The 24,940-nt window shown below is 36.6% G+C and overlaps 2 protein-coding genes across 6 annotated transcripts in view; both read left to right on the forward strand.

The window, feature by feature from the left end:
• ome (dipeptidyl peptidase 4 omega) overlaps positions 1-24,940 on the forward strand; it is a 561,457-nt gene that overhangs the window by 78,154 nt on the left and 458,363 nt on the right. The window lies entirely within an intron of this gene.
• On the forward strand, positions 17,620-18,500 carry Dnaaf6 (Dynein axonemal assembly factor 6). Its single transcript, XM_073982860.1, has 2 exons — positions 17,620-17,843; positions 17,937-18,500. The coding sequence occupies exons 1-2, from the start codon at positions 17,720-17,722 to the stop codon at positions 18,440-18,442; spliced, it is 630 nt and encodes a 209-aa protein (XP_073838961.1). The 5' UTR covers positions 17,620-17,719; the 3' UTR covers positions 18,443-18,500.

Genomic DNA, 24,940 nt, shown 5'->3' on the forward strand with positions numbered 1-24,940 from the left:
ATAGATGGGCTCAAAGGCCATCTATCGTTTGATGGATGGGCTCAAAGGGAACCTATTTTTGGATGGATGGACTCAAAGGCCATCTATCGTTTGATGGATGGACTCAAAGGCCATCTATGGATGGATAGATGGGCTCAAAGGCCATCTATCGTTGGATAGATGGGCTCAAAGGCCATCTATCGTTGGAAAGATGGGCTCAAAGGCCATCTATCGTTGGATAGATGGGCTCAAAGGCCATCTATCGTTGGATAGATGGGCTCAAAGGCCATCTATCGTTGGATAGATGGGCTCAAAGGCTATCTATCGTTGGATAGATGGGCTCAAAGGCCATCCATCGTTGGATAGATGGGCTCAAAGGCCATCTATCGTTGGATAGATGGGCTCAAAGGCCATCTATCGTTGGATAGATGGGCTCAAAGGCCATCTATCGTTGGATAGATGGGCTCAAAGGCCATCTATCGTTGGATAGATGGGCTCAAAGGCCATCTATCGTTGGTTAGATGGGCTCAAAGGCCATCTATCGTTGGATAGATGGGCTCAAAGGCCATCTATCATTGGATAGATGGGCTCAAAGGCCATCTATCGTTGGATAGATGGGCTCAAAGGCCATCTATCGTTGGATAGATGGGCTCAAAGGCCATCTATCGTTGGATAGATGGGCTCAAAGGCCATCTATCGTTGGATAGATGGGCTCAAAGGCCATCTATCGTTGGATAGATGGGCTCAAAGGCCATCTATCGTTGGATAGATGGGCTCAAAGGCCATCTATCGTTGGATAGATGGGCTCAAAGGCCATCTATCGTTGGATAGATGGGCTCAAAGGCCATCTATCGTTGGATTGGTTCAACGGCCATCTATCGTTGGAAAGATGGGCTCAGCGGCCATCTATCGTTTGATAGATGGGCTCAAAGGCCATCTATCGTTTGATGGATGGGCTCAAAGGCCATCTATCGTTTGATGGATGGCCTCAAAGGCCATCTATCTTTTGATCGTTGGATAGATGGGCTCAAAGGTCATCTATTGTTGGATAGATGGGCTCAATGGCAATCTATCGTTTGATGGATGGACTCAAAGGCCATCTATGGAGGGATAGATGGGCTCAAAGGCCATCTTTCTTTGGATATATGTACTCAAACGCCATCTATCTTTGGATGGATGGGCTCAAACGCCATCTATCTTTGGATAAATGCGCTCAAAGGCCATCTACCCTTGGATAGATGGGCTTAAAGGCCATCTATCTTTGGATAGATGGACTCAAAGGCAACCTATCTTTGGATAGATGGGCTCAAAGGCCATCTATCTTTGGGTAGATGGGCTCAAAGGCCACATATCTTTGGATAGATGGACTCAAGCGCCATCTATCTTTAGATAGATGGGCTCAAACGCCATCTATATTTAGATAGATGCGCTCAAAGGCCATCTATCTTTGGATAGATGGGTTCAAAGGCAATCTGTCTTTGGGTAGGTGGGCTCAAAGGCCATCTATCTTTGGATAGATGGGCTCAAAGGCCATCTATCTTTGGATAGATAGGCTCAAACGCCATCTATCTTTGGATAGATGCGCTCAAAGGCCATCTACCTTTGGATAGATGGGCTTAAAGGCCATCTATCTTTAGATAGATGCGCCCAAAGGCCATCCATCTTTGGATAGATGGGCTCAAAGGCCATTTATCTTTGGGTAGATGGGCTCAAAGGCCACCTATCTTTGGATAGATGGGCTCAAAGGCCATTTATTTTTGGATAGATGGGCTCAAATGCCATCTATCTTTCGATAGAAGGGCTCAAAGGCCATCTATCTTTGAATAGATGGGCTCAAAGGCCATCTATCTTTGAATAGATGGGCTCAAAGGCCATCTATCTTTGGATAGATGGGCTCAAACGCCATCTATCTTTGGTAGATGGGCTCAAAGTCCATCTATGTTTCGATAGATGCTCCTAAGGGCCATCTATCTTTTGATAGATGGGCTCAAAGGCCATCTATCTTTCGATAGATGCTCCTAAAGGCCATCTATCTTTCGATAGATGCTCCTAAAGGCCATCTATCTTTCGATAGATGCTCCTAAAGGCCATCTATCTTTGGATAGATGGGCTCAAACGCCATCTATCATTGGATAGTTGGGCTCAAAGGCCATCTATCGTTATATAGATGGGTTCAAAGGCCGTCTATCGTTATATAGATGGGATCAAAGGCCATCTATCGTTGGATAGTTGGGATCAAAGGCCATCTATCGTTGGATAGATGGGGTCAAGGGCCATATATCGTTGGATGGATGGGCTCAACGGCCATCTATCGTTTGATGGATGGTCTCAAAGGCCATCTATCGTTTGATGGATGGTCTCAAAGGCCATCTATCGTTTGATAGATGGGCTCAAAGGCCATCTATCGTTTGATGGATGGGCTCAAAGGCCATCTATCGTTTGATCGTTTTATAAATGGGCTCAAAGGCCATCTATCTTTTGATGGATGGACTCAAAGACCATCTTTCGATGGATAGATGGGCTCAAAGGCCATCTATCGTTGGATAGATGGGATCAAAGGCCATCTATCGTTGGACAAATGGGCTCAAAGGCCATCTATCTTTGGATAGATGGGCTCAAAGGCCATCTATCTTTGGATAGATGGGCTCAAAGGCCATCTATCTTTGGATAGATGGGCTCAAAGGCTATCTATATTTGGATAGATGGGCTTCAAGGCCATCTGTCTTTGGATTAGATGGGCCCAAAGGCAATCTATCTTTGGGTACATGGGCTCAAAGTCCATCTATCTTTGGATAGATGGATTCAAAGGCCATCTATCTTTGGATAGATGGACTCAAACGCCATCTATCTTTGGATGGATGTGCTCAAACGCCATCTATCTTTGGATAGATGCGTTCAAAGGCCACCTGTCTTTGGATAGATGGACTTAAAGTTCATCTATCTTTGGATAGATGGACTCAAAGGCCACCTATCTTTGGATAGATGGGCTCAAAGGCCATCTATCTTTGGATAGATGCAGTCAAAGGCCATCTATCTTTGATATATAGGCTCAAAGGCCATCTATCTTTGGGTAGATGGGCTCAAAGGCCACCTATCTTTGGATAGATGGGCTCAAACGCCATCTATCTTTATATAGATGCGCACAAAGGCCATCTATCTTTGGATAGATGGGCTCAAAGGCAATCTGTCTGTGGGTAGATGGGCTTAAAGGTCATCTATCTTTGGATAGATGGGCTCAAAGGCCACCTATCTTTGGATAGATGGGCTCAAACGCCATCTATCTTTATATAGATGCGCTCAAAGGCCATCTATCTTTGGATAGATGGGCTCAAAGGCAATCTGTCTGTGGGTAGATGGGCTTAAAGGCCATCTATCTTTGGATAGATGGGCTCAAACGCCATCTATCTTTGGATGGGCTCAAACGCCATCTATCATTGGATAGTTGGGCTCAAACTCCATCTATCGTTATATAGATGGGCTCAAAGGCCATCTATCTTTGGATAGATGGGCTAAAAAGCCATCTATCTTTGGATAGATGGGCTCAAACGCCATCTATCTTTGGATGGGCTCAAACGCCATCTATCATTGGATAGTTGGGCTCAAAGGTCATCTATCGTTATATAGATGGGCTCAGAGGCCACCTATCGTTATATAGATGGGCTCAGAGGCCACCTATCGTTTGATAGATGGGCTCAAAGGCCATCTGTCTTTGCCTCAAATGATTCGATTTTCTTGTAATTTTGAAAAAAGATTTTTGTTGCGCTGTGTAATAAGAAGGTGGTGGAGATTTAAAGTTTTCTAATTTAAAGCAGCCGTACCACGTTCTGAGAGACTTTTATTACTTCTGTGACTTCATTGTAAATATTTTGTTGTTCGTTTTAAAGACAAAATTATTCAAAAGTTTTGCAAAGTATTCGCAGGGATTCGAAAGGATTTGCACGTAATTTGATATGTAAGGTATACACAAAAACTTACCAACATGGGTAGTAGAGATGTTCGTCAATAAAAAAATATTCGTAAAAACTAGACCTTCAGGTCATCTGTGAGAAGCGCTCCAGGTCTTCTATGTTAAGACCTCAATATATGTTCCCACAAACTTCCTTGAGGGGATAGGGGACACTTTTCTTATATCAATGAGTGCACTTCGATTCAATGTAGCTCAATGTTGTGGGTTGTTGGACGGTTGGGTAGTTATCGATAATTGCAAAAAATCGTCATTCAAAACTGACAATGTGTACTGTACTTAACCCTCCACAATTTCCACTCCTAATTTGTTTTACAGCATTTTTTTCACATTCCCACTTCTCCTCATTACCCCTCATAAAAATATTTTGCATACATGAGTGGGACATTTTGTGGTGCGTGCCGAGCCGCATGGTGCGAACCAATTTTTTTCGCTCCAATTTAGTGCGTAATTTATGCCAATAAAATATCCATTAGATGGGGTTGCACGATCCAATGCTAGTAACTGCCAGTCAGTCACTCAGCCAGCCAGTCGGGTAGTTGGTCGGTCGGTCATCAATATAAAGGGACGTGTGTGATTTTAATGACCTACTCCATGAATTTAAAACAAAAATTTTGCTCACATACACAACAACATTTTTTGGATGATTTTGCAATTACGCGTTTTTGGTTTTGTTTGTTGTAGCACAACAGCCGCAGTGATTTTGTTGTCTTTTGTTGGTGGAGTTTAGGATTGGAGTGCAGTGTTGAAACCAAAAAAAAAAAAAACAACAACTAATTTGATGCTGCCATACATAAAATATGATAAATAGTTTAAATTAATGTAAAGTTGAAAAATACAGTGGTCGGAATACGCTTTAAGGATAGAAAGAATTTTCTTTCTATAAAAGGCTTTCTATCCATAATAGAAATCCTGGTGATCTGACCCCCAGGTCTTTCTATAAGAAAACCTCGGTCGTTTTTCGGAAGACCTTCAGAATTTTTAGGTCTTCTGTACCAAGACCTCCAGGCCTTCTACGAGGAGACCTCCAGTTCTGCTATAAGAATACCTTAAGGTAATCTATGAGAAAACCTGCAGGTCTTATATGAGAAGACTTACAGGTCTTCATTAGAACACCTCGAGATCTTCCATAAAAAGATCTCCAGGTTTTTAATAAAAAGACCTCTAGGTCTTCTATAAGAAGACCTCCAAATCTTCTATGAGAAGACAACGGGCTTTCTATGAAAAAACCTCCAGGTCTTCTATGAGAAAACCTCCAGACTTTCTATGAGAAGACATCCAGGTCTTCTATGAGAAGACCTCCAGTTCTTCTATGAGATGCCCTCCAGGTCTTCCGTGAGAAGACATCCAGGTCTTCCATGAGAAGACCTCCAGTTCTTTTATGAGAAGACCTCCCGGACTTTTATGACATGACCTCCAGGTCTTCTATGAGAAGACATCCAAGTCTTCTATGAGAAGACCTCCAGGTCTTCGATGAGAAGACATCCAGGTTTTCCATGAGAAGACATCCAGGTCTTTCCTGAGAAGACCTCCAGTCCTTTTCTGAGAAGACCTCCTGTTCTCCTATGAACAGACCTCCCGGAGTATTATGAGAAGACCTCCAGGTCTTCTATGGGAAGACCTCCAAGTCTTCTATAAGAAGACTTCCAGGTCTTCTATAAAAGACCTCCATGTCTTCCATGAGAAGTGCTCTAGGCCTTCTATGAGAAGAACTCCAGGTCTTCTTTAAGAAGACCTCCAGCTTTTCCATGAGAAGACCTCCAGATCTTCCCTGAGAAGACCATCAGGTCTTCCATGGGAAGACCTCCAGGTTTCCTATGAGAAGACCTCCAGTTCTTCTATGAGAAGACCTCCAGATCTTCTATGAGATGATCTCCAGGTCTTCTATAAAAGACCTCCAGGTATTCTATGAGAAGTCCTCCAGGCCTTCATGAGAAGACCTCCAGATCTTCCCTGAGAAGACCTTCAGGTCTTCCATGGGAAGACCTCCAATTCTTCTATGAGAAGATCTCCAGGTCTTCTATAAGAAGACCTCCATGTCTTCCATGAGAAGACCTTCAGATCTTTCCTGAGATGACCTTCAGGTCTTCCATGGAAAGACCTCCGGTTCTATGAGAAGACTTCCAGGTCTTCTATGAGATGATCTCCAGGTCTTCTATAAGAAGACCTCCAGGTCTTCCATGAGAAGATCTCCAGGTCTTCCATGAGAAGATCTCCAGGTCTTCTATAGGAAGACCTCCAGGTCTTCTTTGAGAAGTCCTCCAGGTCTTCTATGAGAAGTCCTCCAGGTCTTGTATGAGAAGTCCTCCAGGTCTTCTATGAGGAGACCTCCAGGCCTTCTATGAGAAGACCTCCAGGTCTTCTATGAGAAGACCTCCAGGTCTTCTATGAGAAGACCTCCAGGTCTTCTATGAGAAGACCTCCAGGTCTTCCATGAGAAGACATCCTGGTCTTCCCTGAGGACACCTTCAAGTCTTCATATTAAGACCTCCAGTTCTTCTATGAGAAGACCTCCAGTTCTTCTATGAGAAGACCTCCAGATCTTCTATGGGAAGACCTCAAGTCTTCTATGAGATGATCTCCAGTTCTTCTATATAAGACCTCCAGGTCTTCTATATAAGACCTCCAGGTCTTCTATGGGAGTTCTCCAGGTCTTCTATAAAAGACCTCCAGGTCTTCCATGAGAAGACCTCCAGGTCTTTCATGAGAAGACCTCCACATCTACCCCGAGAAGACCTTCAGGTCTTCATAGGAAGACCTCCAGATCTTCTATGAGAAGACCTCCAGGTCTTCTATGAAATGATCTCCAGGTCTATGAAAAGACCTCCAGGTCTTCTATGAGAAGACCTCCAGGTCTTCTTTGAGAAGACTTCCAGTTCTTCTTTGAGAAGACCTCAATGTCTTCTATGAGAAGTCCTCCATGTCTTCTATGAGAAGACCTCCAGGTCTTCTATGAGAAGACCTCCAGGTCTGCTATGAAAAGATCTCCAGGTCTTCTATAAGAACACATCCAGTTGTGCTATGAAAAGACCTCCAGGTCTTCTATGAGAAGACATCCAGGTCTTCTTTGAGAAGACTTCCAGTTCTTCTTTGAGAAGACCTCCAGGTCTTCTATGAGACGACCTCCAGGTCTTCCATGAGAAGACCACCAGGTCTTCTATGAGAAGACCTCCAGGTCTTCTGTGAGAAGACCTCCAGATCTTCCCAGAGAAGACTTCCAGGTCTTCTATGAGAAGTCCTCCAGGCCTTCTATGAGAAGACCTCCAGGTCTTCTTTGAGAAGACCTACAGGTCTTCCTTGCGAAGATCTCCAGTTGTTTATGGGAAGACCTCCAGATCTTCTATGAGAAGCCCTCCAGTTCTCTTATGATAAGACCTCCAGGTCTTCTATTAGAAGACCTACAAGTCTTCTTTTAGAAGACCTCCAGGTCTTCCATGAGAAGACCTCCAGGTCCTCTATGAGAAAACCTCCAGATCTTCTATGTGAAGAACTCCAAGTCTTCTATGTGAAGAACTCCAAGTCTTCTATGAGAAGACCTTCAGGTCATCTATGAGAAGACCTCCATTTCTTCTAGGAGAAGACCTCCAAGCCTTCTATGAGAAGACCTCCAGGTCTTCTATGAGAAGACCTCCAGGTCTTCTATGAGAAGACCTCCAGGTCTTCTATGAGAAGACCTCCAGGTCTTCTATGAGAAGACCTCCAGGTCTTATATGAGAAGACCTCCAGGTCTTCTATGAGAAGACCTCCAGGTCTTCTAGGAGAAGACCTCCCGGTCTTCCATGAAAAGTCCTCCCGGTCTTCTATGAGAAGACCTCCACGTCTTCTATAGGAAGACTTCCAGGTTTTCTATAAAAGTCCTGCAGGTCTTCTTTAGGAAGACTATCGGGTTTTTTTATGAAAAGACCTGCAGGTCTTCTTTGCGAAGACCTCCAGTTCTTCTATGAGAAGACCTCCAGGTTGAACGGATGTCTTCTCATAAAAAAAACTTATAGAAGATAGAAGACTTTGAAGAACACTTAAATCATGTTCGAATATGAACTAGAGCGATCCACTCCTCCTGGTACTTTCCACACATAACTTGAAATTTGTTCGTAAATTTTCCGTTTGAAGACATGTCTAGGATCGTTTTGAAATCAGATAGACCTCGCGGTCCATATTACGACAGCATAATATTTATCGGGGGTCCACATTCGCTGAGATAATTAACAACTATAACTCTTTCTTCGAAACGGCCACTTCTTTCGGTACCTCCACCACAAAAGTTCAAACATTTAGTCTCATGACCAGGTTCCGTCACAGGCTGAGGGTATATCTCTGTTCGCAATGCCGATTGATACTTTTTTTGCTTGTTTCCTTTAAGTTTAAACCATACATTAAGAACTCCTTTATCTGTGAGTATGCCACTATCTCACTTTAAACTACTTCCTTGTTCCTTAAACCATAATTCAGCTTTAATATCCTATCATTTATTTAAAGTACTCAGTCGAGTAGTCATCCAGTCAGCCAGCCAGGCAGCTAGTCATTGCTTTTACTTTCTAAGCCATAACAATGTGGCCCTTGGGATAGTGGAGGTGGTGGTGGAGGTTGTAGTGGTGGTGGCATTAGCCTTGTAGTTGCGGTTTGTAATGCCACACTCCGAGTAATGTAATCTCCAACAAATGACACTTCTTTAATGGCATTAGGAGCCGAAAGAGAGAATGTAATTAATTTGATTTAATAAAGTGTCACAAAGCTTGAGGGAGTGAGAGTGAGGGTGGGGTACGGACATCCGAGATGAGGAATTTCAAGTGCAATGGGGCGTACATAAAGCTGCTAAATTTTTAAATGGTCCTTCAATGATGTGCTGCCGTCTACGACACTTAAAATAATGGCTCATATGGGGGAAAACTTTAAACTTTTCTTTAAGCAGCTACACTTTGTACACTTAAATATTGGTCCTTGCAAAATTACTTAGTGTTTGCTGCGTTGATGACTTTTTGGCTGAGAGGCCAGTCATTTTGCTTTATTTGTTTTGTTTTTTTTTTTTTTTTTTTGAGTTTTTCCTTTTAACAAATTTTGACATCATTCGTTTTACATTAGTCAAAGTTTTTTTTTCATTATATTTCAAATGTTAGCAGCATTGTGATGTGTCGGCCGGCTCTCCTCCTCTCTGCCCCTTGATGTCCCAGTCCTTTGGCTCTAAAAACAAGGACTCTCTCCCCTCTCTCTCTCATTCATTTTACCGAAAGTCATTCATTTAGTTTTTAACAAGTTTTTGAACGCGCCAAAAAAGTGTTAATTGCTTATATAAATTATCAACAAATTTGTTCTGCTTTTTTGCAGTTGTTGTTGTAGTTTTTGTTGTTATTATTCTTGTTGTATTTAATGTGAAAAATTTGTATTCGAGTCAAAGTTTACTGCAGTAATTAGCAAAAATTGTTTTATGTAAGAACCAGAGAATGAATGAAATTGAGAGGATGAGGAAGGAATCATTTTAATAGAATTAAATGAATTTCAAATAAATAAAGGATATGCATCAAAACTTAGAGGTCAAAATCAGCTTTTTATAATATCTGCCTTATGGCTAAGGAGAATTTTTTATAAACAATTTTTTTTATTTTCACAATTTTTTATAAAATATTTTTTCATAAAATGTGGATTTTTTATAAAATATTTTTTCATAAAACGTGGATTTTTTATAAAATATTTTTTCATAAAACGTGGATTTTTTATAAAATATTTTTTCATAAAACGTGGATTTCTTATAAAATATTTTTTCATAAAACGTGGATTTTTTATAAAATATTTTTTCATAAAACGTGGATTTTTTATAAAATATTTTTTCATAAAATGTGGATTCTTTATAAAATATTTTTTCATAAAACGTGGATTTTTTATAAAATATTTTTTCATAAAATGTGGATTTTTTATAAAATATTTTTTCATAAAATGTGGATTTTTTATAAAATATTTTTTCATAAAACGTGGATTTTTAATAAAATATTTTTTCATAAAATTGGGATTTTTTATAAAATATTTTTTCATAAAATTGGGATTTTTTATAAAATATTTTTTCATAAAACGTGGATTTTTTATAAAATATTTTTTTCATAAAACGTGGATTTTTTATAAAATATTTTTTCATAAAACGTGGATTTTTTATAAAACATTTTTTCAAAAAACGTGGATTTTTTATAAAATATTTTTTCATAAAACATGGATTTTTTATAAAATATTTTTTCATAAAACGTGGATTTTTTATAAAAATATTTTTTCATAAAACGTGGATTTTTTATGAAATATTTTTTCATTAAACGTGGATTTTTTATAAAATATTTTTTCATAAAACGTGGATGTTTTATGAAATATTTTTTCATTAAACGTGGATTTTTTATAAAATATTTTTTTATAAAACGTGGATTTTTTATAAAATATTTTTTCATAAAACGTGGATTTTTTATAAAATATTTTTTCATAAAACGTGGATTTTTTATAAAATATTTTTTCATGAAACGTGGATTTTTTATAAAATATTTTTTCATAAAACGTGGATTTTTTATAAAATATTTTTTCATAAAACGTGGATTTTTTATAAAATATTTTTTCATAAAACGTGGATTTTTTATAAAATATTTTTTCATAAAACGTGGATTTTTTATAAAATATTTTTTCATAAAACGTGGATTTTTTATAAAATATTTTTTCATAAAACGTGGATTTTTTATAAAATATCTTTTCATAAAACGTGGATTTTTTATAAAATATTTTTTCATAAAACGTGGATTTTTAATAAAATATTTTTTCATAAAATTGGGATTTTTTATAAAATATTTTTTCATAAAATTGGGATTTTTTATAAAATATTTTTTCATAAAACGTGGATTTTTTATAAAATATTTTTTTCATAAAACGTGGATTTTTTATAAAATATTTTTTCATAAAACGTGGATTTTTTATAAAACATTTTTTCAAAAAACGTGGATTTTTTATAAAATATTTTTTCATAAAACATGGATTTTTTATAAAATATTTTTTCATAAAACGTGGATTTTTTATAAAAATATTTTTTCATAAAACGTGGATTTTTTATGAAATATTTTTTCATTAAACGTGGATTTTTTATAAAATATTTTTTCATAAAACGTGGATGTTTTATGAAATATTTTTTCATTAAACGTGGATTTTTTATAAAATATTTTTTTATAAAACGTGGATTTTTTATAAAATATTTTTTCATAAAACGTGGATTTTTTATAAAATATTTTTTCATAAAACGTGGATTTTTTATAAAATATTTTTTCATGAAACGTGGATTTTTTATAAAATATTTTTTCATAAAACGTGGATTTTTTATAAAATATTTTTTCATAAAACGTGGATTTTTTATAAAATATTTTTTCATAAAACGTGGATTTTTTATAAAATATTTTTTCATAAAACGTGGATTTTTTATAAAATATTTTTTCATAAAACGTGGATTTTTTATAAAATATTTTTTCATAAAACGTGGATTTTTTATAAAATATCTTTTCATAAAACGTGGATTTTTTATAAAATATTTTTTCATAAAACGTGGATTTTTAATAAAATATTTTTTCATAAAATTGGGATTTTTTATAAAATATTTTTTCATAAAATTGGGATTTTTTATAAAATATTTTTTCATAAAACGTGGATTTTTTATAAAATATTTTTTTCATAAAACGTGGATTTTTTATAAAATATTTTTTCATAAAACGTGGATTTTTTATAAAACATTTTTTCAAAAAACGTGGATTTTTTATAAAATATTTTTTCATAAAACATGGATTTTTTATAAAATATTTTTTCATAAAACGTGGATTTTTTATAAAAATATTTTTTCATAAAACGTGGATTTTTTATGAAATATTTTTTCATTAAACGTGGATTTTTTATAAAATATTTTTTCATAAAACGTGGATGTTTTATGAAATATTTTTTCATTAAACGTGGATTTTTTATAAAATATTTTTTTATAAAACGTGGATTTTTTATAAAATATTTTTTCATAAAACGTGGATTTTTTATAAAATATTTTTTCATAAAACGTGGATTTTTTATAAAATATTTTTTCATGAAACGTGGATTTTTTATAAAATATTTTTTCATAAAACGTGGATTTTTTATAAAATATTTTTTCATAAAACGTGGATTTTTTATAAAATATTTTTTCATAAAACGTGGATTTTTTATAAAATATTTTTTCATAAAACGTGGATTTTTTATAAAATATTTTTTCATAAAACGTGGATTTTTTATAAAATATTTTTTCATAAAATATCTTTTCATAAAACGTGGATTTTTTATAAAATATTTTTTCATAAAACGTGGATTTTTTATAAAATATTTTTTTCATAAAACGTGGATTTTTTATTAATTTTTTTTTCATAAAACGTGGATTTTTTATAAAATATTTTTTCATTAAACGTGGATTTTTTATAAAATATTTTTTCATAAAACGTGGATTTTTTATAAAATATTTTTTCATTAAACGTGGATTTTTTATAAAATATTTTTTCATAAAACGTGGATTTTTTATAAAATATTTTTTCATAAAACGTGGATTTTTTATAAAATATTTTTTCATTAAACGTGGATTTTTTATAAAATATTTTTTCATAAAACGTGGATTTTTTATAAAATATTTTTTCATTAAACGTGGATTTTTTATAAAATATTTTTTCATAAAACGTGGATTTTTTATAAAATATTTTTTCATAAAACGTGGATTTTTTATAAAATATTTTTTTCATAAAACGTGGATTTTTTATAAAATATTTTTTTCATAAAACGTGGATTTTTTATAAAATATTTTTTCATAAAACGTGGATTTTTTATAAAATATTTTTTCATAAAACGTGGATTTTTTATAAAATATTTTTTCATAAAACGTGGATTTTTTAAAAAATATTTTTTCATAAAACGTGGATTTTTTATAAAATATTTTTTCATAAAACGTGGATTTTTTATAAAATATTTTTTCATAAAACGTGGATTTTTTATAAAATATTTTTTCATAAAACGTGGATTTTTTATAAAATATTTTTTTCCTAAAACGTGGATTTTTTATAAAATATTTTTTCATAAAACGTGGATTTTTTATAAAATATTTTTTCATAAAACGTGGATTTTTTATAAAATATTTTTTCATAAAACGTGGATTTTTTATAAAATATTTTTTCATAAAACGTGGATTTTTTATAAAATATTTTTTCATAAAACGTGGATTTTTTATAAAATATTTTTTCATAAAACGTGGATTTTTTATAAAATATTTTTTCATAAAACGTGGATTTTTTATAAAATATTTTTTTCCTAAAACGTGGATTTTTTTATATAAAATATGGATTTTTATAAAATATTTTTTCATAAAACGTGGATTTTTTATAAAATATTTTTTCATAAAACGTGGATTTTTTATAAAATATTTTTTCATAAAACGTGGATTTTTTATAAAATATTTTTTCATAAAACGTGGATTTTTTATAAAATATTTTTTCATAAAACTTGGATTTTTTATAAAATATTTTTTCATAAAACTTGGATTTTTTATAAAATATTTTTTCATAAAACGTGGATTTTTTATAAAATATTTTTTCATAAAACGTGGATTTTTTATAAAATATTTTTTCATAAAACGTGGATTTTTTATAAAATATTTTTTCATAAAACGTGGATTTTTTATAAAATATTTTTTCATAATAATATTTGTTTGCTTGAAATAATTTTCCATATTCTAAAATTTATTTAAGCAGCGCTTTATAAGAAACTTTTACCTTCAACCAGATATCCTTGTCGTAGTACTTAAGTTCTACTTTCTCTCACTCGTTCTCTCCTCCAACCCCTCTCCAACAATTAACTTTTATTCACACTTAACTTTAACCTTAATATTTAACTTCAAACTTACCACTGGCCACTTTTACTTTTTTATTTCTAAAACAAAACTTTGATTTCTCATCTCACACCCTCACCCATGACCCCCTGCCAACAACAACCGCTCTTCGACTAGTTCAAGGCCTACAATTTTTGCTGCTGCCGATGATGCTCGGTCTTTATTTAAAGTACCATTTAAAAGAAAAACATTCATCCATTCATTCATTCAACATTGGCCATTAAACATTTATAATACAATTTGTTGTTATTGTTGTTGTTTTCATAAATTTCTATGGCAAAACCAACAACAAATAATAATGGCCCAGCAGAACAGAAAAACTATTAACCAACAAAGTTGTTATTTTTTTCTGTTCGCATTTTAAGTGGAAATTTTAGCATCTCGTTTTACGCCGACGACACCAGAACCACAACCACCGTCACAATCAACGTCCCTCCGCCCATCCTAGTTCTATTGTGTAGGCCAGGCATTCAACCAGCAACTAATGCAGGATTTTTTTTTGAAAACTTTTCAACAACCAATAATTTATTACAAATTTCACTCTCACTTCGGAAGTTTGGTGGTAGTAATATTTTACTCGGCTGTATGGGTGTGTGTGCGGTTAAATATAGAAATTAAATATACATTAACTTAGAAAGTCAACGGGACAGATAGGAGATGTACACTGAGATGCAAGCGCAGAAGACCTTTTGGAGGTCTTCTATAGGAGGAAAACCATTTGATGGATCTTCCATTGATGGAAGGAAAAAGAGGTCACCTGCTGAAAGACCAATAGGTCTGCCACATTTTCTATAGAAAACGATGGTCTCCACCACATTTTCTATAGAAAACGATGGTCTCCACCACATTTTCTATAGAAAACGATGGTCTCCACCACATTTTCTATAGAAAACGATGGTCTCCACCACATTTTCTATAGAAAACGATGGTCTCCACCACATTTTCTATAGAAATCGATGGTCTCCACCACATTTTCTATAGAAAACGATGGTCTCCACCACATTTTCTATAGAAAACGATGGTCTCCACCACATTTTCTATAGAAAACGATGGTCTCCACCACATTTTCTATAGAAAACGATAGTCTCCACCACATTTTCTATAGAAAACGATAGTCTCCACCACATTTTCTATAGAAAACGATGGTCTCCACCACATTTTCTATAGAAAACGATGGTCTCCACCACATTTTCTATAGAAAACGATGGTCTCCACCACATTTTCTATAGAAAACGATGGTCTCCACCACATTTTCTATAGAAAACGATGGTCTCCACCACATTTTCTATAGAAAACGATGGTCTCCACCACATTTTCTATAGAAAACGATGGTCTCCACCACATTTTCTATAGAAAACGATGGTCTCCACCACATTTTCTATAGAAAACGATGATCTCCACCACATTTTCTATAGAAAACGATGGTCTCCACCACATTTTCTATAGAAAACGATGGTCTCCACCACATTTTCTATAGAAAACGCTGGTCTCCACCACATTTTCTATAGAAAACGCTGGTCTCCACCACATTTTCTATAGAAAACGCTGGTCTCCACCACATTTTCTATAGAAAACGCTGGTCTCCACCACATTTTCTATAGAAAACGCTGGTCTCCACCACATTTTCTATAGAAAACGCTGGTCTCCACCACATTTTCTATAGAAAACGCTGGTCTCCACCACATTTTCTATAGAAAACGCTGGTCTCCACCACATTTTCTATAGAAAACGCTGGTCTCCACCACATTTTCTATAGAAAACGCTGGTCTCCACCACATTTTCTATAGAAAACGCTGGTCTCCACCACATTTTCTATAGAAAACGCTGGTCTCCACCACATTTTCTATAGAAAACGCTGGTCTCCACCACATTTTCTATAGAAAACGCTGGTCTCCACCACATTTTCTATAGAAAACGATGGTCTCCACCACATTTTCTATAGAAAACGATGGTCTCCACCACATTTTGTATAGAAAACGATGGTCTGCACCACATTTTCTATATAGAAAACGATGGTCTGCACCACATTTTCTATATAGAAAACGATGGTCTGCACCACATTTTCTATATAGAAAACGATGGTCTGCACCACATTTTCTATATAGAAAACGATGGTCTGCACCACATTTTCTATATAGAAAACGACGGTCTCGCTGAAAACGATGGTCTCCACTACATTTTCTATAGAAAACGCTGGTCTCCACCACATTTTCTATAGAAAACGATGGTCTCCACCACATTTTCTATAGAAAACGATGGTCTCCACCACATTTTCTATAGAAAACGATGGTCTGCACCACATTTTCTATATAGAAAACGATGGTCTGCACCACATTTTCTATATAGAAAACGATGGTCTGCACCACATTTTCTATATAGAAAACGATGGTCTGCACCACATTTTCTATATAGAAAACGATGGTCTGCACCACATTTTCTATATAGAAAACGATGGTCTGCACCACATTTTCTATATAGAAAACGATGGTCTGCACCACATTTTCTATATAGAAAACGATGGTCTGCACCACATTTTCTATATAGAAAACGACGGTCTCGCTGAAAACGATGGTCTCCACTACATTTTCTATAGAAAACGATGGTCTCCACCACATTTTCTATAGAAAATGATGGTCTCCACCACATTTTCTATAGAAAATGATGGTCTCCACCACATTTTCTATAGAAAACGATGGTCTCCACCACATTTTCTATAGAAAACGCCAAGTTTTCTAGAGAAAACCTTGGTCTCCACCAAGTTTTCTAGAGAAAACCTTGGTCTCCACCAAAAAGTTTTCTAAAGAAAACCTTGGTCTCCACCAAGTTTTCTAAAGAAAACCTTGGTCTCCACCAAGTTTTCTAAAGAAAACCTTGGTCTCCACCAAGTTTTCTAAAGAAATCTTTGGTCTTTACCAAGTTTTCTAAAGAAATCTTTGGTCTCCACCAAGTGTTCTAAAGAAAACCTTGGTCTCCACCAAGTTTTCTAGAGAAATCTTTGGTCTCCACCAAGTTTTCTAAAGAAAACCTTGGTCTCCACCAAGTTTTCTAGAGAAAACCTTGGTCTCCACAAAGTTTTCTAAAGAAAACCTTGGTCTCCACCAAGTTTTCTAAATAAAACCTTGGTCTCCACCAAGTTTTCTAAAGAAATCTTTGGTCTCCACCAAGTTTTCTAAAGAAATCTTTGGTCTCCACCAAGTTTTCTAGAGAAAACCTTGGTCTCCACCAAGTTTTCTAGAGAAAACCTTGGTCTCCACCAAGTTTTCTAAAGAAAACCTTGGTCTCCACCAAGTTTTCTAGAGAAAACCTTGGTCTCCACCAAGTTTTCTAGAGAAAACCTTGGTCTCCACCAAGTTTTCTAGAGAGAACCTTGGTCTCCACCAAGTTTTCTAGAGAAAACCTTGGTCTCCACCGCATTTTCTAGAGAAAACCTTGGTCTCCACCAAGTTTTCCAGAGAAGACCTTGGTCTCCACCAAGTTTGCTAGAGAAAACCTTGGTCTCCACCAAGTTTTCTAGAGAAGACCTTGGTCTCCACCAAGTTTTCTAGAGAAGACCTTGGTCTCCACCAAGTTTTCTAGAGAAAACCTTGGTCTCCACCAAGTTTTCTAGAGAAAACCTTGGTCTCCACCAAGTTTTCTAGAGAAGACCTTGGTCTCCACCAAGTTTTCTAGAGAAAACCTTGGTCTCCACCAAGCTATGGAAAGTTCCCGTTTAAATAGCTGCCTTCATGCCGATTGTTATGGCAATGTTATTGAAAAACAACAAACATTACCATGGCAACTACCCATACGAACCTGCAAAGATATGGAACCCTCAAAAGTAGAAAACATTTCAAATTGAATTGTTTTGAAATCAAAAAGCAAACACAACAAAAAATAAACTGAAAATGTCCTTGTTCGAAAATGTTGAAAATTTGAAATTGTTGAGAAACCTATTGAATCCGGATGACTCTAAAGATGATGGATCAGATCTGGAGGATGAAGGTGAACCGCTAATGAAACAGAATTTAAGTAAGTCTTTTGGAAAGAAGAAAAAGAAAAAATATTAAAAAAAACAAACAAAAATTTTTCAGACCCAGGCAATTTGGGGCCTCAACTTTTCAGACCCAGGCAATTTGGGGCCTCAACAAAGCACATCATCCGCAAAAGAATCAAAAACCTTTAATTCCCCCTATGCACCTTTGAAGGAAAATGACGAAAAGTGTACCATGAAACAACCCAACACCATTGAGGAATGGCATGAGCAACAAGAACGCCAAGATGCTGACCTCTTGGAATCACGTAAATGTCCCGAATACAAAATGACCTATCGCCAGGCTGTGGGTACCGAAGATATTTATCTTGCAATGGGTAATCGCACAAATGCCTCGGCAAGCTGTGAAGATTTGGTGGTGGAAATTCAGCTACCAGGAGACTCAACGCCAGCCGATAAAATACAGCTTTCAATAACTGCCACTGAAGTGGATTTGGCTACACCAATTTATCGCCTAAAGTTGCCTTTAAGCCAGCCGGTGAATGTGGATCGCTGCCGTGCCAAATATGACAAGGATGCGGAAAAACTTATGTTGACCCTGAGATTGCAGCGTGAATTGGATTTTGTAAACTTTTGAATTTGAATAAAAAGCAATAAATATTCTACAGCTCCTTTGAACTTTATAGTACACAAAATGTAAATCCTTTACGTGTCCTTTGGCTATAGCTTGGCATAACCATCCATCCACCTACAGTGAGACCATAATTTGACATTTGCTTTACATTCGAAGGGTTTATTAAAAACATGCAAATGAAAAAAGTTTCCACATTTTCGGGGGGTCCATTAAACTTTTTTTTGGATAATTCACCTGATTTTATGTGTTCGCAAAGAGATGATACGGTGGCCAGAAGTTGATTAACACCAACACATGTATACATATTCATTTTCACTTGTCTAGTAGCCGTCGAATGATAGTTTCTGCACCTCAATAATGAACTGAAGTGGGTAATATGTGGTAATTTATTCGTCCGTTGATGATGCTTTTGGATGTCCTTTAAGAGTCGAATTTTAATTTTGCTTTGAGAGGAAGGTTTTACATTGTAGAGTATGGAGGCAAACCAAGGTTTTCTATGGAGAGGTCGGAAAAAAGAAAGATAGGAAAACCGCAAACCGTCTTTTGTCGTGGCAGACCTTTAAAAGGACACCTGTGCATAGGAGAACTTATAATTGTTTCTATCCGGCCTCTATGAGAAGACCCCCAGGTCTTCTATTTCGCTGTTGACTTAGTAGTCCTCATTGATAGGACGTACTGGTTATCTATGAAAAGACTTCCAGGTCTTCTATGAGAAGACTTCCAGATCTCTTATGAGAAGACCTCAACTTCTTCTGAGAGAAAACATTGACATCTTCTATGAGAAGTAGAGTTTCTTCAGTTCTCGTATGAGAAGACCTTCCATGAGAAGATCTCCAGGTCTCTTATGAAAAAATCTCCAAGTCTTCTAAATCTTCCAAGGTTTTCTATAGAAAACTTGGTGGAGACCAAGGTTTTCTATAGAAAACTTGGTGGAGACCAAGGTTTTCTATAGAAAACTTGGTGGAGACCAAGGTTTTCTATAGAAAACTTGGTGGAGACCAAGGTTTTCTATAGAAAACTTGGTGGAGACCAAGGTTTTCTATAGAAAACTTGGTGGAGACCAAGGTTTTCTATAGAAAACTTGGTGGAGACCAAGGTTTTCTATAGAAAACTTGGTGGAGACCAAGGTTTTCTATAGAAAACTTGGTGGAGACCAAGGTTTTCTATAGAAAACTTGGTGGAGACCAAGGTTTTCTATAGAAAACTTGGTGGAGACCAAGGTTTTCTATAGAAGACTTGGTGGAGACCAAGGTTTTCTATAGAAAACTTGGTGGAGACCAGCGTTTTCTATAGAAAACTTGGTGGAGACCAGCGTTTTCTATAGAAAACTTGGTGGAGACCAGCGTTTTCTATAGAAAACTTGGTGGAGACCAGCGTTTTCTATAGAAAACTTGGTGGAGACCAGCGTTTTCTATAGAAAACTTGGTGGAGACCAGCGTTTTCTATAGAAAACTTGGTGGAGACCAGCGTTTTCTATAGAAAACTTGGTGGAGACCAGCGTTTTCTATAGAAAACTTGGTGGAGACCAGCGTTTTCTATAGAAAACTTGGGGGATACCAGCGTTTTCTATAGAAAACTTGGTGGAGACCAAGGTTTTCTATAGAAAACTTGGTGGAGACCAAGGTTTTCTATAGCAAACTTGGTGGAGACCTAGGTTTTCTATAGAAAACATGGTGGAGACCTAGGTTTTCTATAGAAAAGCTTGGTCTCTACCAAATTTTCTATAGAAAAGCTTAGTCTCCGTTTTCTATAGAAAACTTGGTGGAGACCAGCGTTTTCTATAGAAAACTTGGTGGAGAGGCTGGTTTTCTATAGAAAACTTGGTGGAGAGGCTGGTTTTCTATAGAAAACTTGGTGGAGAGGCTGGTTTTCTATAGAAAACTTGGTGGAGAGGCTGGTTTTCTATAGAAAACTTGGTGGAGAGGCTGGTTTTCTATAGAAAACTTGGTGGAGAGGCTGGTTTTCTATAGAAAACTTGGTGGAGAGGCTGGTTTTCTATAGAAAACTTGGTGGAGAGGCTGGTTTTCTATAGAAAACTTGGTGGAGAGGCTGGTTTTCTATAGAAAACTTAATGGAGAGGCTGGTTTTCTATAGAAAACTTAATGGAGAGGCTGGTTTTCTATAGAAAACTTAATGGAGAGGCTGGTTTTCTATAGAAAACTTAATGGAGAGGCTGGTTTTCTATAGAAAACTTGGTGGAGAGGCTGGTTTTCTATAGAAAACTTGGTGGAGAGGCTGCTTTTCTATAGAAAACTTGGTGGAGAGGCTGCTTTTCTATAGAAAACTTGGTGGAGAGGCTGGTTTTCTATAGAAAACTTGGTGGAGAGGCTGGTTTTCTATAGAAAACTTGGTGGAGAGGCTGGTTTTCTATAGAAAACTTGGTGGAGAGGCTGGTTTTCTATAGAAAACTTGGTGGAGAGGCTGGTTTTCTATAGAAAACTTGGTGGAGAGGCTGGTTTTCTATAGAAAACTTGGTGGAGAGGCTGGTTTTCTATAGAAAACTTGGTGGAGAGGCTGGTTTTCTATAGAAAACTTGGTGGAGAGGCTGGTTTTCTATAGAAAACTTGGTGGAGAGGCTGGTTTTCTATAGAAAACTTGGTGGAGAGGCTGGTTTTCTATAGAAAACTTGGTGGAGAGGCTGGTTTTCTATAGAAAACTTGGTGGAGAGGCTGGTTTTCTATAGAAAACTTGGTGGAGAGGCTGGTTTTCTATAGAAAACTTGGTGGAGAGGCTGGTTTTCTATAGAAAACTTGGTGGAGAGGCTGGTTTTCTATAGAAAACTTGGTGGAGAGGCTGGTTTTCTATAGAAAACTTGGTGGAGAGGCTGGTTTTCTATAGAAAACTTGGTGGAGAGGCTGGTTTTCTATAGAAAACTTGGTGGAGAGGCTGGTTTTCTATAGAAAACTTGGTGGAGAGGCTGGTTTTCTATAGAAAACTTGGTGGAGAGGCTGGTTTTCTATAGAAAACTTGGTGGAGAGGCTGGTTTTCTATAGAAAACTTGGTGGAGAGGCTGGTTTTCTATAGAAAACTTGGTGGAGAGGCTGGTTTTCTATAGAAAACTTGGTGGAGAGGCTGGTTTTCTATAGAAAACTTGGTGGAGAGGCTGGTTTTCTATAGAAAACTTAATGGAGAGGCTGGTTTTCTATAGAAAACTTAATGGAGAGGCTGGTTTTCTATAGAAAACTTAATGGAGAGGCTGGTTTTCTATAGAAAACTTAATGGAGAGGCTGGTTTTCTATAGAAAACTTAATGGAGAGGCTGGTTTTCTATAGAAAACTTAATGGAGAGGCTGGTTTTCTATAGAAAACTTGGTGGAGAGGCTGGTTTTCTATAGAAAACTTGGTGGAGAGGCTGGTTTTCTATAGAAAACTTGGTGGAGAGGCTGCTTTTCTATAGAAAACTTGGTGGAGAGGCTGGTTTTCTATAGAAAACTTGGTGGAGAGGCTGGTTTTCTATAGAAAACTTGGTGGAGAGGCTGGTTTTCTATAGAAAACTTGGTGGAGAGGCTGGTTTTCTATAGAAAACTTGGTGGAGAGGCTGGTTTTCTATAGAAAACTTGGTGGAGAGGCTGGTTTTCTATAGAAAACTTGGTGGAGAGGCTGGTTTTCTATAGAAAACTTGGTGGAGAGGCTGGTTTTCTATAGAAAACTTGGTGGAGAGGCTGGTTTTCTATAGAAAACTTGGTGGAGAGGCTGGTTTTCTATAGAAAACTTGGTGGAGAGGCTGGTTTTCTATAGAAAACTTGGTGGAGAGGCTGGTTTTCTATAGAAAACTTGGTGGAGAGGCTGGTTTTCTATAGAAAACTTGGTGGAGAGGCTGGTTTTCTATAGAAAACTTGGTGGAGAGGCTGGTTTTCTATAGAAAACTTGGTGGAGAGGCTGGTTTTCTATAGAAAACTTGGTGGAGAGGCTGGTTTTCTATAGAAAACTTGGTGGAGAGGCTGGTTTTCTATAGAAAACTTGGTGGAGAGGCTGGTTTTCTATAGAAAACTTAATGGAGAGGCTGGTTTTCTATAGAAAACTTAATGGAGAGGCTGGTTTTCTATAGAAAACTTAATGGAGAGGCTGGTTTTCTATAGAAAACTTAATGGAGAGGCTGGTTTTCTATAGAAAACTTAATGGAGAGGCTGGTTTTCTATAGAAAACTTAATGGAGAGGCTGGTTTTCTATAGAAAACTTAATGGAGAGGCTGGTTTTCTATAGAAAACTTGGTGGAGAGGCTGGTTTTCTATAGAAAACTTGGTAGAGAGGCTGGTTTTCTATAGAAAACTTGGTGGAGAGGCTGGTTTTCTATAGAAAACTTGGTGGAGAGGCTGGTTTTCTATAGAAAACTTGGTGGAGAGGCTGGTTTTCTATAGAAAACTTGGTGGAGAGGCTGGTTTTCTATAGAAAACTTGGTGGAGAGGCTGGTTTTCTATAGAAAACTTGGTGGAGAGGCTGGTTTTCTATAGAAAACTTGGTGGAGAGGCTGGTTTTCTATAGAAAACTTGGTGGAGAGGCTGGTTTTCTATAGAAAACTTGGTGGAGAGGCTGGTTTTCTATAGAAAACTTGGTGGAGAGGCTGGTTTTCTATAGAAAACTTAATGGAGAGGCTGGTTTTCTATAGAAAACTTAATGGAGAGGCTGGTTTTCTATAGAAAACTTAATGGAGAGGCTGGTTTTCTATAGAAAACTTAATGGAGAGGCTGGTTTTCTATAGAAAACTTAATGGAGAGGCTGGTTTTCTATAGAAAACTTAATGGAGAGGCTGGTTTTCTATAGAAAACTTGGTGGAGAGGCTGGTTTTCTATAGAAAACTTGGTGGAGAGGCTGGTTTTCTATAGAAAACTTGGTGGAGAGGCTGCTTTTCTATAGAAAACTTGGTGGAGAGGCTGGTTTTCTATAGAAAACTTGGTGGAGAGGCTGGTTTTCTATAGAAAACTTGGTGGAGAGGCTGGTTTTCTATAGAAAACTTGGTGGAGAGGCTGGTTTTCTATAGAAAACTTGGTGGAGAGGCTGGTTTTCTATAGAAAACTTGGTGGAGAGGCTGGTTTTCTATAGAAAACTTGGTGGAGAGGCTGGTTTTCTATAGAAAACTTGGTGGAGAGGCTGGTTTTCTATAGAAAACTTGGTGGAGAGGCTGGTTTTCTATAGAAAACTTGGTGGAGAGGCTGGTTTTCTATAGAAAACTTGGTGGAGAGGCTGGTTTTCTATAGAAAACTTGGTGGAGAGGCTGGTTTTCTATAGAAAACTTGGTGGAGAGGCTGGTTTTCTATAGAAAACTTGGTGGAGAGGCTGGTTTTCTATAGAAAACTTGGTGGAGAGGCTGGTTTTCTATAGAAAACTTGGTGGAGAGGCTGGTTTTCTATAGAAAACTTGGTGGAGAGGCTGGTTTTCTATAGAAAACTTGGTGGAGAGGCTGGTTTTCTATAGAAAACTTGGTGGAGAGGCTGGTTTTCTATAGAAAACTTAATGGAGAGGCTGGTTTTCTATAGAAAACTTAATGGAGAGGCTGGTTTTCTATAGAAAACTTAATGGAGAGGCTGGTTTTCTATAGAAAACTTAATGGAGAGGCTGGTTTTCTATAGAAAACTTAATGGAGAGGCTGGTTTTCTATAGAAAACTTAATGGAGAGGCTGGTTTTCTATAGAAAACTTAATGGAGAGGCTGGTTTTCTATAGAAAACTTGGTGGAGAGGCTGGTTTTCTATAGAAAACTTGGTAGAGAGGCTGGTTTTCTATAGAAAACTTGGTGGAGAGGCTGGTTTTCTATAGAAAACTTGGTGGAGAGGCTGGTTTTCTATAGAAAACTTGGTGGAGAGGCTGGTTTTCTATAGAAAACTTGGTGGAGAGGCTGGTTTTCTATAGAAAACTTGGTGGAGAGGCTGGTTTTCTATAGAAAACTTGGTGGAGAGGCTGGTTTTCTATAGAAAACTTGGTGGAGAGGCTGGTTTTCTATAGAAAACTTGGTGGAGAGGCTGGTTTTCTATAGAAAACTTGGTGGAGAGGCTGGTTTTCTATAGAAAACTTGGTGGAGAGGCTGGTTTTCTATAGAAAACTTGGTGGAGAGGCTGGTTTTCTATAGAAAACTTGGTGGAGAGGCTGGTTTTCTATAGAAAACTTGGTGGAGAGGCTGGTTTTCTATAGAAAACTTGGTGGAGAGGCTGGTTTTCTATAGAAAACATGATGGAGACCATTGTTTCTTACAGAAAAACTTACTGCTTTTTAATTTTCTTTAACTGGACTGTCTGAAATTCTTGACTTATTCCGTTCGTGTTGACTTTTCTTCATTCATGGCCACATCTCCTGACCTTTTTCTATCCTTTATCCCTTTCCAAATGCTGGACAATTTAGTTGCAGAAGAATTAAATAAATATTAGAAAAAAACAAAATGTTATTGCTCTCGTCAGTTTTTAAGGGCCATTGTCTCAAGTATCTCCGGCTGCTGTTACATACTTCGATTCTATTGTGGCCTGCCGTAAGCAGTTATCCTTTTGTAATGGCATATCCCATGTGGTGTTATT

This window comes from Musca autumnalis, unplaced genomic scaffold (genome assembly GCF_047663935.1).
Source record: "Musca autumnalis isolate F117 unplaced genomic scaffold, ASM4766393v1 scaffold_4, whole genome shotgun sequence".
Classification (NCBI taxonomy): domain Eukaryota; kingdom Metazoa; phylum Arthropoda; class Insecta; order Diptera; family Muscidae; genus Musca; species Musca autumnalis.